This window comes from Oratosquilla oratoria, chromosome 41, assembly GCF_046742065.1.
Source record: "Oratosquilla oratoria isolate Oo_2021 chromosome 41, ASM4674206v1, whole genome shotgun sequence".
In the NCBI taxonomy this organism is placed as follows: domain Eukaryota; kingdom Metazoa; phylum Arthropoda; class Malacostraca; order Stomatopoda; family Squillidae; genus Oratosquilla; species Oratosquilla oratoria.
In genome coordinates, this window is record NC_134817.1 from 35,171,752 (window position 1) to 35,188,982 (window position 17,231).

General features: G+C 40.5%; 1 protein-coding gene across 1 annotated transcript; it reads left to right on the forward strand.

The window, feature by feature from the left end:
• The first annotated feature begins 309 nt into the window (after positions 1–309).
• LOC143021226 (growth hormone-regulated TBC protein 1-A) lies at positions 310–16,897 on the forward strand. The gene is made up of 7 exons (XM_076178593.1): positions 310–458; positions 2,112–2,313; positions 3,363–3,596; positions 3,705–3,865; positions 4,353–4,461; positions 13,064–13,249; positions 13,778–16,897. The coding sequence occupies exons 1-7, from the start codon at positions 418–420 to the stop codon at positions 13,868–13,870; spliced, it is 1,026 nt and encodes a 341-aa protein (XP_076034708.1). The 5' UTR covers positions 310–417; the 3' UTR covers positions 13,871–16,897.
• The last annotated feature ends 334 nt before the right edge of the window (positions 16,898–17,231 follow it).

Consider the following 17,231-nt stretch of genomic DNA (forward strand, 5'->3'; position numbering starts at 1 on the left):
CGAGTAAAACACAAATACCCCTGTTTTAAACGACCTTAAAATATTACTGTATCAAGATTTAGTGTTTCGCAATCTATTCACCCCATCATCAGTGTCACCTCTATCTTTTGAAAAATACATTGCATGGAACCAGTTTTTTCATCTAAAACCATTTTCAAATAAGACCCGGCAGAACTGTCAATTCTCGTCCTGACAGTTGCCAGACGCTCGATTACAGTAACATTTTTTTTTCTTTTCTTCTTATCTTCTTATCTGTTTGATTGCTTTTGACAAGTAATCCTGGAGCTCCGGAAGTGATTTCAGCATATTTCTCAGTAATCGTCTATCATATGACAGTATCAATGATTTTTGGATCTGTAGTCAGTACGCCCACCAGTCTACCGCTTACTACAGTACACTACACAAATGTAAACAAAAATGGCTGTGAAGCAGAAAACTGCACAAAATTCAAAATTCAGGTAAAGTTTAGCATAAATTTAGTTGCCCTGATTAAAATTCTGCATCTGAAGTTGTTCTGAACGTAGTGAAAACAAAATGTATCATATAATTTCCCGTGAAAGAAGGAAATGTATCAACGGTAGATGATTTGAAAGAATATTTAATATATCTGGTGATATGATTTACTTATGAAACTTTGGTGGTTCTTCATGAGTATTCAAATAAAGTAGCTTTATTGTGGTACCCAGTCGGATATTTTTTACCCAGCTTTGTTGTAGGGCTATCGCCAAAATGCCGAATTTAGACTGGTGTGTGTGTGGCCAATCCAGTGGTGTTTTTCCTTCAGTAGTCGAGGATTTTCACTTTTTTTTTTTGCACTCAAGATATTTATTTCTTTTAACGAAATTATCTCAATCAGAAAAATTCCATAAACAAATAATAATACCCCTAGTGATTTAGGTAGTTGCTAAAAAAAAATATTGATCTCGTCACAGTTAATGATTGTTGCCTTGAGTTTCACTGAATGGAAACTTGTAGACCCATGATGGCTGGTAATGTTCCTCAGAGCTTTCCATAGGAAAAAAACTCTTATCTCATGTTTTGTACCTGGGTGGGACATTGTCTTTTCACAGTAAGAGAAGGGAGGCAATTGTCAGCTCTTGTAAAAGTTTGTAGAGACCTTGGGCCTGGTCCAGAGAAGCACATATGCACTTCCAAAGAAAATGAGTGTGTTGATGGGTTTTGAAGAAAGGCAACAGTGAATTGGTTTTGTTTAACATCTGTCTAGTAGGACCATCAATCCTGTTAGTTCCTTCGTTGTTTAGAACGAAGTTTACAAATTGTGGTATGGGGGTGCTCGAAGGGTAATAGAACGTAGGGCAATCTCATGCTGGCCAGATCACTGTTAAGTGTCATTGTTCACTGAAGGAGTTTTGTTTCCTCTCTCTGGGATACATGAACCTTCTCAAGTGGACCAAAACTGACCACCAAACACCCTACTCAAACCACTCCAGAAATTAACCCTGAAAGAAAATCCCACTCAAGAAAAGCAAGAACCTCAATTGTATGACTGCATTCAGGTGACCATCCAGCACTAAAACAATACCAACATAGAATTGGCTTGGCCACAGAAACAAACTGTGCCAGATGCAACAATCACAGGAGATACGAAACGTCTTGTCTAACACTGCCCCTCTCTAACTATGCCCAGAAGATGATACAATATTTCTTCCGTGAGCAACTTGTGGGCTACTCTGGTGGCTGTTGCCTGTTACCTGTAAGTTGTGGGTTTCTTGCAAGAGAGACCTGGGCAACATATTGATTGATTCATAATTGTGAACTGTTAAAAATTAACCTTATTCATCCAAATTGCTTGCAAAAGAATGCATGTATGCATTTTGATTCTGTTCCAGTATCACACAAACATATTTTTCAATTCTGTCTTTTTTTTGCATTTGAAAGATTTTTTTTCTATTTCTTTATTATTATTATTATTATTGAACTGCAAATTTTGTGTTGAATATCTGTGCCTCTGTGGTTCTGGAATTTTACCTGCAATTTTTCCGAGTTAATGTTATTCATACACATACTATGAGGAGAGGATTTTATAGGATACTTAGTAATGTTCCTATAATTTGTGTAGAATTATAAATTTAATTAAACTATATTTACAGTGATGTCGATGAGTATGGGTTTGAACGACCTCATGATTTTGATTATGCAACATACGAAGAATTCATGTCAGAATACCTCTCTGTCTTGACAAGAAGAGCGAGGAAGTGGTCTCAACTTTTAGGAGCAAAAGAAACTGTTGGGCGTAGCATGAAGCTTAAACGATATGTTCGTAAAGGAATTCCAATGAAACACAGAGGAAAGGTATAGTACCGTGGTCTTCTTTGTGGATGGTATTGTCTTGTTGTGGGTGGTAGTATGATTTTAAGAAAATATATTTAAAGGGAAATGTTAAAACATTTTGATTAAAATGTAATTAAACCCTTGTGATATCATTATTATTATTATTATTGTTGTATTTTTTTTTTACTTATTCATTTGTTTTTTAGAATATTGGTTAATAGTTTTATAGTTATATCCATTGTAATAGAGACACAATGGTTTATGTGCCCTATGTGATTATCTCTTTCAACACCCCTATAACTCCATCTCAGTGCAATACTGTCATCAAAGATAAAAGTGATTTTATCAGTGATGAAATAACAACTCCATTTTCCTCCCTCATCTCCCTCTCTCTCTCCTTCTCCCTCTCCCTCTCCCTCTCCTTCTCCCTCTCCCTCTTCCAGTCCCCCTTCTTCTCACTCTCCTTCTCCATCTATTTCTCCCTCATCCATCCTCTCTCCTACTCCCTTTCTGTCTCCCCCATTTCCTTCCTCTCCCCTTTTCCTCCTCCTTCCCCTCCTTTCCCCTCCTTTCCCCTCCCCTATTCCCTTTCCCCTCCCCTATTCCCTTTCCCCTCCCCTATTCCCTTTCCCCTCCCCTATTCCCTTTCCCCTCCCCTATTCCTTTTTCCTCCCCTATTCCCTTTTCCTCCCCTATACCCTTTCCCTCCCCTACTCCCTTTCATTCTCATCCCCCTACTTTCCCCTCACCCTATTTCTTCTCCTCACACTCTTCCTTCCCCACACTCTCTCCTGTTCCCTCACCCTCTCTTTTCCCATCATCCTCTCACTCTTTAAATCAGCTCCCCATATCCCTTCCCCCACCCTCACCCCCTCCCCATTTCCCTTCTCCTCCCTGTCTCCTCTCCCCTACCCATTTCCCTTCCCCTCCCTGTCTCCTTTCCCCTCTCCATTTCCCTTCTCCTCTCCCTTCCCCTCCTCTACCCCTCTCCTCTTCACCTTTCCTCTGTTTATGTACGTATTAATGTGTACAGCATGTGAAAAGATACATCATTCAAATAATTGTTTCAGATGTGGATGACAGCGAGTGGAGCTCACAAGAGGCAGCAGGCTCACCCCAATTACTACAAAAGCTTATTAGAGGGTGAAAAAAATGAAGAAGTTATTGAAATGATTAATATAGATGTCCCAAGAACATTTCCCGATAATATATATTTTAAAGATTATAAGCAAGGAAAATTAGCCAGTTTGAAAAACGTCTTGGTAGCATTTGCACATCACAACACAAATATAGGATATTGTCAGGTTAGCAAGCTTGTACTTTCAAAGTAAAATGAATTTGAGTTTAATTGATGTTACATGTCCATTTTTTTTAAAGAAATATTTAGTGAAAATATAATTCCTTGATTACAGGGACTTAATTATATTGTTGGATTGCTCCTAATTATTGTCAAGGATGAAGAAAATACATTTTGGTTATTGAATGTTCTTGTTGAAGACCTTTTGCCTGGATATTATACCAAGGATATGCTTGGGGTTCTCACAGATATAAAAGCATTAGAAGAACTTGTAAGGTACAGTATAATTCTGTTTTCATTGTGTGTATATACAGGTAGTTGACTTATGACTTATGCTGTTTGCAACCATTTATACTTATGACAACTTTGCTCTTGCAAAACTAAGATCCTCCCCTTAGAGCACCACTCTGTCCTCCATCACATCACCTGGGTTAAAGGTAACATGATAAAGAACTGGGTGAATGCCAATTGACATTTTAATTATAAAGGATAGGCCCTCTAACTTCTTAGGCTCAGATGAATATTATTTAACTTATCAGGGCAGTGGACAGGATGCAGGGATGACCCCATCATCCAGGAGGTGCCAAGATAAGAGGGAGGGTGGAGGGGAGTGGAATATATAGGAAATGGAATGGGCGGGAGTGGTTTCTATGCCTTTGTCTTTTTTGGCTACCCCCCCATGTAAGGGGGAAAAAGCCTTTGGTATATGTATGTGTTCTTGAAGCAATAATGTATATTAAAAGATAATTGTTCTTGATACCAGGGAAAGGAAACCACTCATTTGTAAACATTTGGAATACAATCAAGTAGACTGGGGCTTGGTTGCAACTAAATGGTTTGTGTGCCTGTTTGCTGAAGTTTTGCCTGTTGAGGTATGTATTAGATTATTTCTTTCTGTTCTTTTTGTTTACTTGTAGTGTAATTTCAATATTCTTCATCACTTCATTATTTTCTCATATCAGTTTTATGTGATGGATGGGGTGAAATGAACTTAGGATGCACTTGGTATGTTTGTTGAGCATGGAAGAGAGTGCAAAAGATAGGAGTGAGTAGAGGGAGATATTGGTTGAAAGGATGATCCAGCCCAAAGATTTGCATTTGGTTCATGAATGGATGAGGAGGTGGGGAGGAAGGGTGCTGAGATAGGAGGGAGGGTGGAGGGATGTGGAGTGTTTTCAGGGATGGAATGGGTGGGAATGATTTTATGCCTTTTCCTTTTTGGCTACCTCCCTTGTAAAGGGGAAAAAGCCTTGGTATATGTATGTATACATATATATATATATATACATATATTGTTAAAAACGACAGCAAAAGAATTATTAATTAACTTTTTCCGTGAGCTCTCAAGCTTGCGAAAAGTAGATTTCTGGTAGGGGGAAAGGGAGTAAATCAAATTTCCAAAATTTACTCCCTTTCCCCCTACCAGAAATCTACTTTTCGCAAGCTTGAGAGCTCACGGAAAAAGTTAATTAATAATTCTTTTGCTGTCGTTTTTAACAAAGGATTACAAAGGCGGAGCATACCGACAGGAGACCTTTTGATCCATATCTAGGTCGGATGCGAAAAAAAAATCATATTAATAATAAAATAATAAATAAAAACTATAATAATGTAAATAACAAATAAAATACATAGATAAATGCATAGGTATAGTTAAATAATAAACAAACAGGTAAATAGTAAATAATAATAAATTGACATATAACTAATAATAAATGAAAATCAGACATACAAAAGATAACAAAACAAAAACAAATAATATAAGATAAATTATAATCATTACAGCATCTTACTTAGGTATTTATCTAAATGATTCTTAAAGCTTCGAACTGAACTACATTGCACTACCTGTGCAGGAAGTTTATTCCATTCATTAACTACACGGTTGGCAAAGTTGTTTCTACCTACTTCCAAATTGAATCTATTTCCGGACAGTTTGAGACCATTGTTTCTTGTCTGATTCTCATTCAATGTGAAAATTTGGTCACTTTTGATGTTGTCAATTCCCTTGAAAATCTTAAAGACCTGTATCAAGTCACCGCTGAGTCTACACTTTTTTAGGGAAAACAGATTCATGTGTTTTAGTCGATTTTCGTATGATTTATTTTTGATATTTGGAATCGGTTTTGTGGCTCGCCGTTGTACTTTTTCCAGTCTGTCAATGTCTTTAATGAGATTCGGTGACCATACGGAAACAGCATATTCCAAATGTGGACGAACTAACGATTTATATAGCTTGTTAATGAGTGATGGACTTTTGAAATCAAAAGATCGTGCAATCAGTCCCAGAATCTTATTTGCTTTCTCAGAGGCTGAAATACACTGCTTGGATGATTTGAGGTCGTTACTGATAATTACGCCGAGATCTTTTTCACTATCCACTTTTGTTAACGAATTTCCAAATAACTTGTAATCGTACTTACTGTTATTTTTACCTATGTGCATTACCATGCATTTACTTGTGTTAAATTTCATTAGCCACTTTTCAGACCATTGCTGTAATTGATCTAAATCTTCTTGAATATCTAATTGGTTTGAGTGATCATTTGCCACTCCGCACAGTTTTGTATCATCAGCAAATTTGGAAACAGTAGATTTTAGTCCATGGTCTATATCATTTATATATACTATGAATAGAAGTGGCCCAAGAATGGAACCCTGAGGAACTCCACTTGTAACATTTTTCCATCCAGAAATTTTTCCATTTAAATCAACTCTGTTTTCGACCATTCAACCAATTACTAGTCCAACATAATAGGCTACCACTTATTCCGTGTAAAGCTAATTTAGTAATTAGTCTTTTGTGTGGGACGGTATCAAAAGCTTTTGCAAAGTCTAGATATATTAAATCTATATTGTTTCTTTTGTCATAATTCGAGATAACTGTGTTGTAGAATTCGAGTTAGTCACGCAAGAACGTTTCCGTCTGAAACCATGCTGGCTATCATTTATCAGAATATGCATAAGAGAGAATCTCCTGCCACGCTTCACCAATATATATAAATATATATATATACCATATTTTTCGGACCATAAGGCACGGGCAAAATCCTTAAAATCGGCCAAAATCGGGTGGTGCGCCTTATCGTGAGGTGCCCCTTATGTGTGGCTTCAGTGCAAAAAATGCCTCGGACAGTGACAAATTATTTTGACACGTTTCGTAGATAGCCTGCCGACGGCGACAGTGCATAGGCCTAGCAAAAGTTACAACCAAGTTATAAACAAGATGCATGTATCTTGACAAGAAAATTGCAAAAACTTCGACAGTTTTCGAGTCCATGCCACCGCATTCATTCACGCTATCATGGCTATGATATGATAGCGTCCACAACACAGACAGCCATTTTGCATTGGTCTAGTCTCGCTCCACTCATAGTCATTTAGGTGTTTTTTTTTTTGTTTCGACCATGGGCGCAATATGGCAATATAAAATTAATTATTAATTTTGTAAATTAAATGTATCAACGTAATATGCATTTTTGTGGGCGGAAATGAAAATAAAAAATACCTTGCTACAAGTAAATATGCTAATGAACGAAGTCGGTAGCATAGGATCGGGACACCAACGTCTCTCATGACAACGACAACGAGCCGGATGGCATTTAATTTGCAGGTAATGATTTATTAAACACAGGTTAGGTTAGGTTAGACGAATTTATCACCCTTTCATTTCTTCGACGTCAGTATCTATCATAGCAAACATGGCGTACCATTCGTCCGACACGACTTCGTTACTTACGAAATCAGTTTTCGCACCTTTTTTTATTTCCACTCACAAAATTGCATATTACGTTGATACATTATAATTTACAAAAATTAATCATTAATTTTCTATTGCTATATTGCGCCCAAGGTCGAAACTAAAAATTACCTTCATTTGTAATCTTGTGTTTTTAAGAGAATAGAGAATTCTGGGAATAAAACTGCTAATGTTGGTTTTATTCCCCACAATTCCCGTAATGTGTTTATGTTGTTTTTTAGGGGTATTAGCAGGGCAGACCGTCCATGGAGGTGGTCTGATTTCACTGACCAAAAAAAAAATATATATATATATATAATTTATTTTTGTAATTTTGCTAAATCCCAACCGATTTTTCTCATTCAACAACGAAAATGTTCAGTTCTGAATGCACTCACATATGCATGATTATCCGATGACGAGACCAGGTGCGCCTTATGTAAGGACGAGGAATAGCAAATTGCGGGTGCGCCTTATGTAAGGACGAGGAATAGCAAATTGCGGGTGCGGCTTATGGTACGAAGCGCCTTATGGTCCGAAAAATACATACATACACATACATATACCAAGGCTTTTTCCCCCTTTCAAGGGAGGTAGCCAAAAAGGGAAAGGCATAAAAACACTCCCACCCATTTCATCCCTAAATACACTCCACACCCCTCCCACCCTCCCTCTCATCTGAGCACCTCCTGGATGACGGGTCATCCCTGCACCTTGCCCACCGCCCTGGGTCAGAAGCAGTGTCGCAAGACACAGCACATCCACAGCAAGGCCACTTCATTTAATCGGCGACCCCCCCCTCTCCATCCCCCCTTGCACATAGGGAGAGGACGGGGAGAAATCCCTTCAGGCTGCGTCAAAATCTACTCACCGAAAAATACGGTATATATAAAACTAAGCAGTGAACCATCATCCCCAGAGTACTGAAATGGGTGGTTGAATAGGTTTTTATTTGTCTTTGACTTAGCCACCTCCCTTGTAATGGGAAAGGGGTCTCTGTACATATACCTGATATGGTTTAATGTCACAAACTCCCCCCTGTCCAAAGGCTAGGACAGTGCCCCTCACAGAAGACTTTGTAGTGTGGAATTTAATTAATCATGCCCTAGACACCTTTAGTACAAACACTTTATATGCGCCCTCCTCCTCTCCATAACACTGCTCCTACCTAATCACTCTCTCTGTTACTCTCCTAATACATATACAGTATTATAGAGGGAGTGATTAGGTAGGAGCAGTGTTAGAAAGGAGGAGGTGCACATATCAAGTGTTTGTACTAAGGCAGGTGTGTGGGAAGTATTTAGAAAATACATTAAAAGCCTTAACAGGTACTTTCAGCCACTCCTATTTGTATAAAAAAAATTCACTAGCAAATATGGTATCCTACAGATCATTCTTGTTACTATCAACCATATCTAACCTGATGGAAAGACTTGTCACAGAAAGAAGTGAACTTATCTACCCATGTCCCCAGACATGCATACAGTAATACAAGTACTAGGGTGATTTAACAAGAAAGCACCACCAGAATGAACAGTTATAGTGGCAATCAACAGTGGGTACCATTGGAAGAGTTGTAGATGCAGATATATCTAGGGGAGAGGGAAGGGTATTGTCCAACCATCATCTAGTAAAAGGGAAGTTGAGAGTGAAAGTACATACATACATACATATACCAAGGCTTTTTCCCCCTTCCAAGGGAGGTAGCCACAAAGGGAAAGGCATAAAAACACTCCCACCCATTTCATCCCTAAATACACTCCACACCCCTCCCACCCTTCCTCTCATCTGAGCACCTCCTGGATGACGGGTCATCCCTGAACCCTGCCCACCGCCCTGGGTCAGAAGCAGTGTCGCAAGACACAGTACATCCACAGCAAGGCCGCTTCATTTAATCGGCGACCCCCCCTCTCCGTCCCCCTTTGCATATAAGGAGAGGACGGGGAGAAATCCCTTCGGGCTGCGTCAAAATTTACTCACACATACTACCCCACCCCCCACCCCCCCGCCCATTCCTCCTCATGCAGTCACAACATCATCCATATACAACCATTCTCCACTCACCTCTGTCTTCCGTCCTCTCCCTTCCTTCCTCAACAGACATTCCCCTCTTCCCCAAAGCCCCCTTCACCCCATCCATCCACCTCATCCTAGGACGTCCCCTCATGTTCACTCCCTCCACATCTGCCTTCCATACCTCTTTTACTAGTCTTTCTTCACTCATTCTTTCCATGTGTCCAAACCATCCTAATATTCTTTCATCAACCCTCTCTCCCAAATCCTTTTTCACCCCTGTTCTCCTCCTCACCTCCTCATTTCTCACTCTATCTAGCCTAGTAACCCCCACCATACTTCTCAGACACCTCATCTCAAACACATTCAAACTCCTTCTCTCTTCTTCTCTTATGTTCCACGTTTCTGCCCCATACAGTGCTGTTGGCACAATCACTCCTTCATACAGTCTCCTCTTCGCATCCATTCCCAAATGTCTATTTCTCATTACACTCTTTAAACCACCAAGGCATTTACTCGCTTCTCTCAATCTACATTCTACCTCCACCTTCACTCCACCTTTTCCTGCTACACTTGCACCCAAGTATCTAAAACTATCCACTTCCTCCAGTCGCTCTCCCTTAATGTTCACTTCCAGTCTACTGCCACTTTCACCCCTTGTACATCTCATCACCTTACTTTTACCCACATTTATCTTTAGCTTTCTTCTATCACATACTCTCCCAAACTCTGCCACCAGCTTCCTCAATCCCTCCTCTGACCCTGCCACAAGCGCAGTGTCGTCCGCAAACAACAGCTGGCTCACCTCCCACTTTTCTCCATTTTCTTTAACCATCTCCAATCCCTGACTCACTACCCTAGCATTCACCTCTCGCACCACCCCATCCATGTATAAGTTGAACAGCCAGGGCGACATAACGCATCCTTGACGAAGTCCCACCTTTACTTCAAACCACTCACTCTCTCCATTTCCAATCCTAACACATGCTCTACTACTCACATAAAAACTCTTGACAGCTCCCAAAAGCTTTCCTCCTATCCCATAAATCTGCATAACCTCCCACAGTGCCTTTCTGTCTACCCTATCATAAGCCTTTTCCAGATCCATAAAAGCCCAAAAAACATCCTTCCCCTTTCCTATAGCTTTCTCACATATCTGTCTTACCACAAAAATCTGATCTACACAACCTCTACCCGTCCTAAATCCACACTGTTCCTCACCAATTACTCCTTCTGTTCCTCTCCTAATCCTCTCAATTAAGATTCTCCCATAAGCCTTCCCTACTACACTCAACAGGCTAATCCCTCTGAAATTACTACATTCACACTTATCCCCTTTTCCCTTGTAAAGAGGAACTATACAGGCACTACTCCAGTCCTCCGGTACTCTACCCTCTCTCCAGCAAACATTAAATAATCTCACCAACCAGTCCACCATCACTGAACCTCCCTTTTTCAGACATTCTGCATGACATCCATCCAGACCAGGTGCCTTACCTGCTTTCATCATCTTTACAACTGCCTTCACCTCATCCTTCCTTATTTCTCCTCCATTCTCCTCACTCATCACTCTCATTTTCTTCGTATTTCCCACTGCAGCTATCTTTCCTTCCCTATCCTCCTTCACATTCAGCAACTCCCTAAAATATTCTGCCCATCTTCCCCTCACTGCCATCTCTTCCATTATCAACTCTCCATCTGTACCTTTTACCTTTTCTTCCCTACTTGATTCACCTCCTCTTCCTCTCTTAATTTCTTTCCAAAACATCTTTTTATTACTTTCAAAATTTTCTGTCATACTCCTACCCCATTTCACATCTGCTCTCCTCTTTGCCTCCTTTACCTTTTGCTTTACTTCTCTTTTCTTTTCTTTGTACGTCTCATATGACTCCCCTGTCCTCTTTTGTAACCAATCTGTGAATGCTCGCTTCTTCTCTTCTACAACCTTCTTTGTTTCCTCATCCCACCATTCACTACCCTTTCTTCTATTTCCCCCTGTCCTTCTTGTTCCACACACCATCCTTGCACACTTTAAGACTCCCTCCTTGAACCATCCCCATCTCTGCTCTATCCTTTACTCCCTCCCACTCCTCCTTCAGCTTCTTTTCGTACTCCTTCTCCTTTTCCTTTTCATTCAAGGAGTTCACTCTAAGAACCTCCCTACCTTTTGTCCCTTTCCTCCTTCTCCATCTATCCTCCACTCTCAACTTACCTTCCACCAAAAAATGATCTGATATTCCCCCACCCTCTCCCCTTAGCACATGTACATCCTTAACTCTTCCTATCATAATCCTATTTACCACTACATAATCCATTAGCGCTCTATCTACCACCCTTCCCTCCACCACCCTCTCCCATGTGTACTTATGCTTGACTTTCTTCCGAAACACTGTATTTGCTATCATCAACTCTCTTTCTAGACACATTTCCACCATCAACTCTCCACTACGATTCTTTCCTGGAACTCCACACTTCCCAACCACTCCATCGATTTGACCATTTCCCACTCTAGCATTAAGGTCTCCCAGTACTATTACATTGACATTTCTTCCTAAACCCTCTATGCACTCATTTAAATCTATCCAAAAGGCCTCCCTTTCTTCCATGCTCTTCTCACTGCCCGGCCCATATGCACTTACAAAGACCCACATCTCCTTTCCCAGTTTCACCTTCATCCACATTATCCTTGAGGAAACCTCCTTCCACTCCACTACCCCTTTACCTATCTCCTCACTTACTAGAATAGCCACCCCTTCCCTCCCTCGCCCTCTCTTCACTCCTGATAACCTCCCACTTACACTCCCAAACATACACTCACCCTTTCCTTTCAACTTAGTTTCACTCAAAGCCAACATATCCAACTTTCTTCTCACAAACATACTACCTATCATTTCCCTTTTACTCTCATCTGTACCACATCCACGCACATTAAAAGACCCAAACCTTAGGGTGCTGGCCCGAGGCCCGCCAGCACCCCTTATGCCACACTTTTGTCTTTAGGATGTGTGCCCCGTGGGGCTACAGGGAGAAGGATGCCTAGTCCCTCTCCCCGTCCCTTTCTTCTCGCCTCTTACGATCCAAGTGGGAAAACTTGGTGGCAGTATTCTTTTCCCCCACCACAGGGAGAGTGAAAGTAAACTGGAGAAAGAGAGGGAGGATAAATGCCGAAGGTGATCAAAGAGAATGAGAGTGAAAAAGAGAAAGAATACCAGGAAAAGCTGAGAGAATTATGGGAGGTAGTGAAGGATAAAAGAGGAACAGGGTAAATGAAGAGTAAGAATGTTTCAAGGAGGAAGTGCTGAAGAGAGCAATGGGATAAGGATGATAAGAGAGAGTAGGAGATACAGTGAATGGTGGTGAAGGTGGTGGTGGTGGAAGAAATGAAGTTAGCATTTTAAGAATTGTTGCAAAGTAGAAAAAGTGAAGCATATAAGAGGTATAGAATGAAGAGAGTAGAATTAAAACACAGTGAGGGAGGCAAAGAAAGGAGAAAATGTAAAGTGTGTTAGGTGTCTGGTAGAGAATTTTGAAAAGATGTTTTTGAAAGCACATATGCTGCACTTAACATCTGTTCTCTTCTTTGCCTCCCACACCTTGTGATTTAGTTCTACCCTCTTCCTTCTGTACCTTTCATATGGTTCCCTCATTCTACTGTGAAACCATTTTTTATATGCCAAGTTTGAAGATCAGAAAGTTTCAGAGCATTGTGTTCTTATTTTCAGACTGTGTTGCGAGTATGGGATTGCCTTTTCTATGAGGGTAACAAGATTTTAATGAGAACTGCAGTGTGTTTAGTTGTATCTAACCAAGATAAAATTCTACAAGCACATGATATTGGAGCACTAATTGAATGTTTTAAGTCGATTACAAAGGATGCAAGCACAATGAATTGTCATGCATTCATGGAGGTAAGATTATTAGATTTTGGTTTGGTTAGGGGACTGAAGGGATCTGTTAGGTCTCTATGAATGTAAATTTGGTGTAAAGAGTACAAATACATCAGGCAAATTTGAAAATCAGAATGTCAGGACAGCACAAAATTTATTGAAATACCAAAATGACATGATCCAGTGTACACTTTTATTTAGGTGGTTGTTATGGACTGAAAGGTGTCTAGTTAGATTATCATTTTCTCACAATCACCCATGTGGGATGGGTAAAGGTTGGGTATGTTCCTTGGCTAGCCACCTCCCTTATAAGGGGGAAGAGGCCTTTTGTGGTATATGTATGTATTGTCATCCAACACAAAGTGCACATTTCTTCAGATTTAATAATTGATACTTGGAAAGTAGTTAGTCTTGCATTTCAGATGGTTTTCTTTCTTAACCAATTCTGTGGTTAAGAATACATTTATAAATTGTTACATATGGAGGATGTTACATTTTTATGCAGATTAAATTAACAAGTGTTTATAATTTATCATGTTTTTCTTGCAGATGATATTCAAAGTTCCAGGGTCCTTCGGACGTTCAAAACTCAGCAAATTACGCGATGAGTGCCAAAAAGGAGTCCATGCTGAAAGAATATGAGCTTTAAATTATTCTGAGAAAAAATTCTCATTGAGTTTTGGTTTAGGGATTTGATAAGTGATGGAATATGCATAATCTGTTGTATTGATTTGTGATTTCTTAGTAGTATAGGGGTTTATCTTCTTTTTTGGTGATTATGCATTTTTTCTATTACTAAAAATACTGAAAACTTAATGTACATATGTAACCACATATTATGATGACTGAATTTTGAATATCATAACACATTAGGTTGTATTGATTATATGAACCATAGTCATCTAATTTTTTCTTCAGTGTTACAAATATTCATGCATAATATTGGTTATCTATATGATTAATTTTTATGTGTTTAAAAATATACATATTTTTAAATTTGTAATAACCAGATCTCATGATGGGGGTCACTAACTGACCTATCACCAGTAGATCCATCCATTCCTGAAACCAAAAGAAATGGAACTAGTTTCCTCATTCCTTTTTAAAGAAAGTTGTTTTGTGGGAGAGGTGGTAAAGCAAAGCTTGGGAAAGAAAGTGGGAAGTAGGAATAAGGATTTTTATGCAGTTGCCTCCTACATCTCTTGCAGGATGCACATGGCCCCTTGGTATTTGGTAGTGACCTTGGTTTGGCCCATAGCTTTCACAAAAGAATGGTTTTACTGATGTTGCTCTTCCATGTATTTAGGATAATGTAGGATGATATGTCCTGTGTCTTCATCGTGTCCTTATATTGCATCAGAAACCAGGCCTATTTTCTAATCCTAGTGCTGGGTGGTGATACATAACATAGGTGGGTAAGGGTGACCTTTTGGGTTATGTTCAGGATGATTGGTTTTCTACATACATATACCAGAAGCCCTTTCCCACTTGTAATGGGAGTTGTCAAGTCAAAGCACATACATACACTTAATACACAGAACCCATTTAATACCCCTCCTGTCTCATTACCATGTGGATGAAAGGATATACCTGTCTCCCGCCACGCAGCTAAAGTCAAGGCCACGGCAGGATGCTACAGCCAGAGCCGGTTTACCCTTATATTTCACCATATGACAATTCCCTTATATAGTTACTGAAAATAATTTATGAAGTGGCTAAGAACATCCCTTCAGGCTATGTCACCCTTTCATTCTTCAACATCCCTCCATTCGCTTCAATCTTTTACAGTTCCCTGCTTGAGGACAAACATTTCAAGTGCATCCAAAGGCCTTTTCATCCTATTATCCTGCCACGTCATTCTTCATCTTCCTCTCACATTTAATTCATCTGCTTCTGCTTATCACACTCATTTTGCTAGTTTTTCCTCATTCACTCTTTCCATATATCTAAAACACCTCGGCACTCTTTGATCTACCCTATCTGGTATTGCATTCCACCCGTTCTCTGCTTCACTTCCACAAACAGAACCGTACCTCTCACTAAACAATGTATGCCTCCCATACCCACTCTAGACAAAACGCTTGGCATTACTTGCAATACCTCAATGATAATCCTTTCACATTTATTACACAAAAATGTGAGACCAATGATGGGTACTTGCTTGTGGTGTTCCTGCAAAATGGACAGTGGCATTGCCCATTTTCAAAACACATCAATCCCCTGAGTAGCTGACACTTGGTGTCTGGACTGGGCCCAGAATCTCCATAAACTTCAGTTACAGTTTTTCTACCTTTCCATAACAGGTGACTACTCCTTTCATCCTGCTACTTCCAATCAGTGACATTAAAAGTCTTGCACTAATACAACACAGACATCACCCCAGAGTTTCTTCTTGGGAAGATATGTGGAAGAGCCCACAAACTTGCTGTAGAGTTGTTTTTCACTTAAAAAAATTAGAGGCAAAAAAAAAAAAAATTCATACATATACCAAGGGCTTTTCCCCCTTACAAAGGAGATAGCCAAAGTCAAAAGGCATAATTCCACTCCCACCCATTACGTCTCCACCTACCTCACTCCCATTCACCACCCCTCCCTCCCTCTTTTCTTGGTTCCTTTTGGATGAGGGGTCATCCCTGCATCTCGCCCATTGCCCTTGGTCAGAGGCAATGTTATTATACAATATTGTTATACAAAAATGTAATATTCACCCGGCCTCAGGTGAAGATTTTCATTGAGGCACTGACACCAACAAACTACTGTGCTGTCTATCTATACACCAAGGGCTTTTTCCCCATTATAAGGGAGGTAGCCAAGTCAAAGCCATGCACCTACTTCCACCCATTCCATTCCCATCCACCACCCTTGTTTCCCTCACATCTTAGCTCCTTGTGGTTGAAGGGTCTGTCTCCTGCCCACTGCCTGGGACAGAAGCAATGAAGCAAGACATGGTACACCCAAAGCAAGGCTGCTTCACTTAATCAACACCCCCCCCCTCCGTCCCCTCATGTGTAAAATATAGAAAACATGGAGAAATCCCTTCAGGCTGCATCAAAGTATCTATATGTAGCCATTCTCCACTTGCCCCTGTCCCCTGCCTTCTCATTTCTTTGCTCAACAGGCATTCCCTTCTTGCTCAAAGCCCCATTCACCCCATCCATCTCATCATTGGTTGCCCCCTCAAGTTCACTCCATCCACCTCTGCCTTCCTCACCTCTTTTGCTAATCTTTCTTCACTTGTTCTTTCCATGTGTCCAAATCACCCCAATACTCTTTCATCAGCCCTACCTGCCATCTCCTTATTTACCCCCGCTCTCCTCCTCACCTCCTATCCAACCTTGTAACCACTATCATACTTCTCAGACACTTCTTTTCAGAGGCATTTAAACTTCTCCTTTCTGCCCCTCTCAAACTCCAGATCTCTGCCCCATACAGTGTCGTTGGCACAGTTACCCTTTCTAATATGCAAATAGTACATAAGATCTTTGTTAGATTATGCCAGTTGTGGGGAGGACCCATCTTGAATATACAAAACCATGAATTCCAGGTAACACAAGTACATACATACATACATATACCAAGGCTTTTCCCCCCTTACAAGGGAGGTAGCCAAAAAGGAAAGGGCATAAAATCATTTCCACCCATTCCATTCCTGAATACACTCTACACCCCTCCACTCTCCCTCTTATCTTAGCACCTCCTGGATGACGGGTCATCCCGGCACCTTGTCCACTGCCCTGGGTCAGAAGCAGTGTCGCAAGACACAGCACATCCACAGCAAGGCCGCTTCATTAGATCGGCGACCCCCCCTCTCCGTCCCCCCATTGCATAATAGGAGAAGACGGGGAGAAATCCCTTCGGGCTGCGTCAAATTTTGCTCACATACTACCTCACCCCCCATCACCCCGCCCATTCCACCTCATGCAATCACAACATCATCCATATACAACCATTCTCCATTCACCCGTCTTCTGTCCTCTCCCATCCTTCCTCAACAGACATTCCC

Bases quoted from the DNA above. Each gene is read 5' to 3' on its own strand.
- LOC143021226 (XM_076178593.1), top strand. From the start codon at position 418: ATGGCTGTGAAGCAGAAAACTGCACAAAATTCAAAATTCAG. The intron at 4,462-13,063 runs GTATGTATTAGA...TCTTATTTTCAG, and splicing joins CTGAAGTTTTGCCTGTTGAG to ACTGTGTTGCGAGTATGGGA. The intron at 13,250-13,777 runs GTAAGATTATTA...TTTTTCTTGCAG, and splicing joins ATTGTCATGCATTCATGGAG to ATGATATTCAAAGTTCCAGG.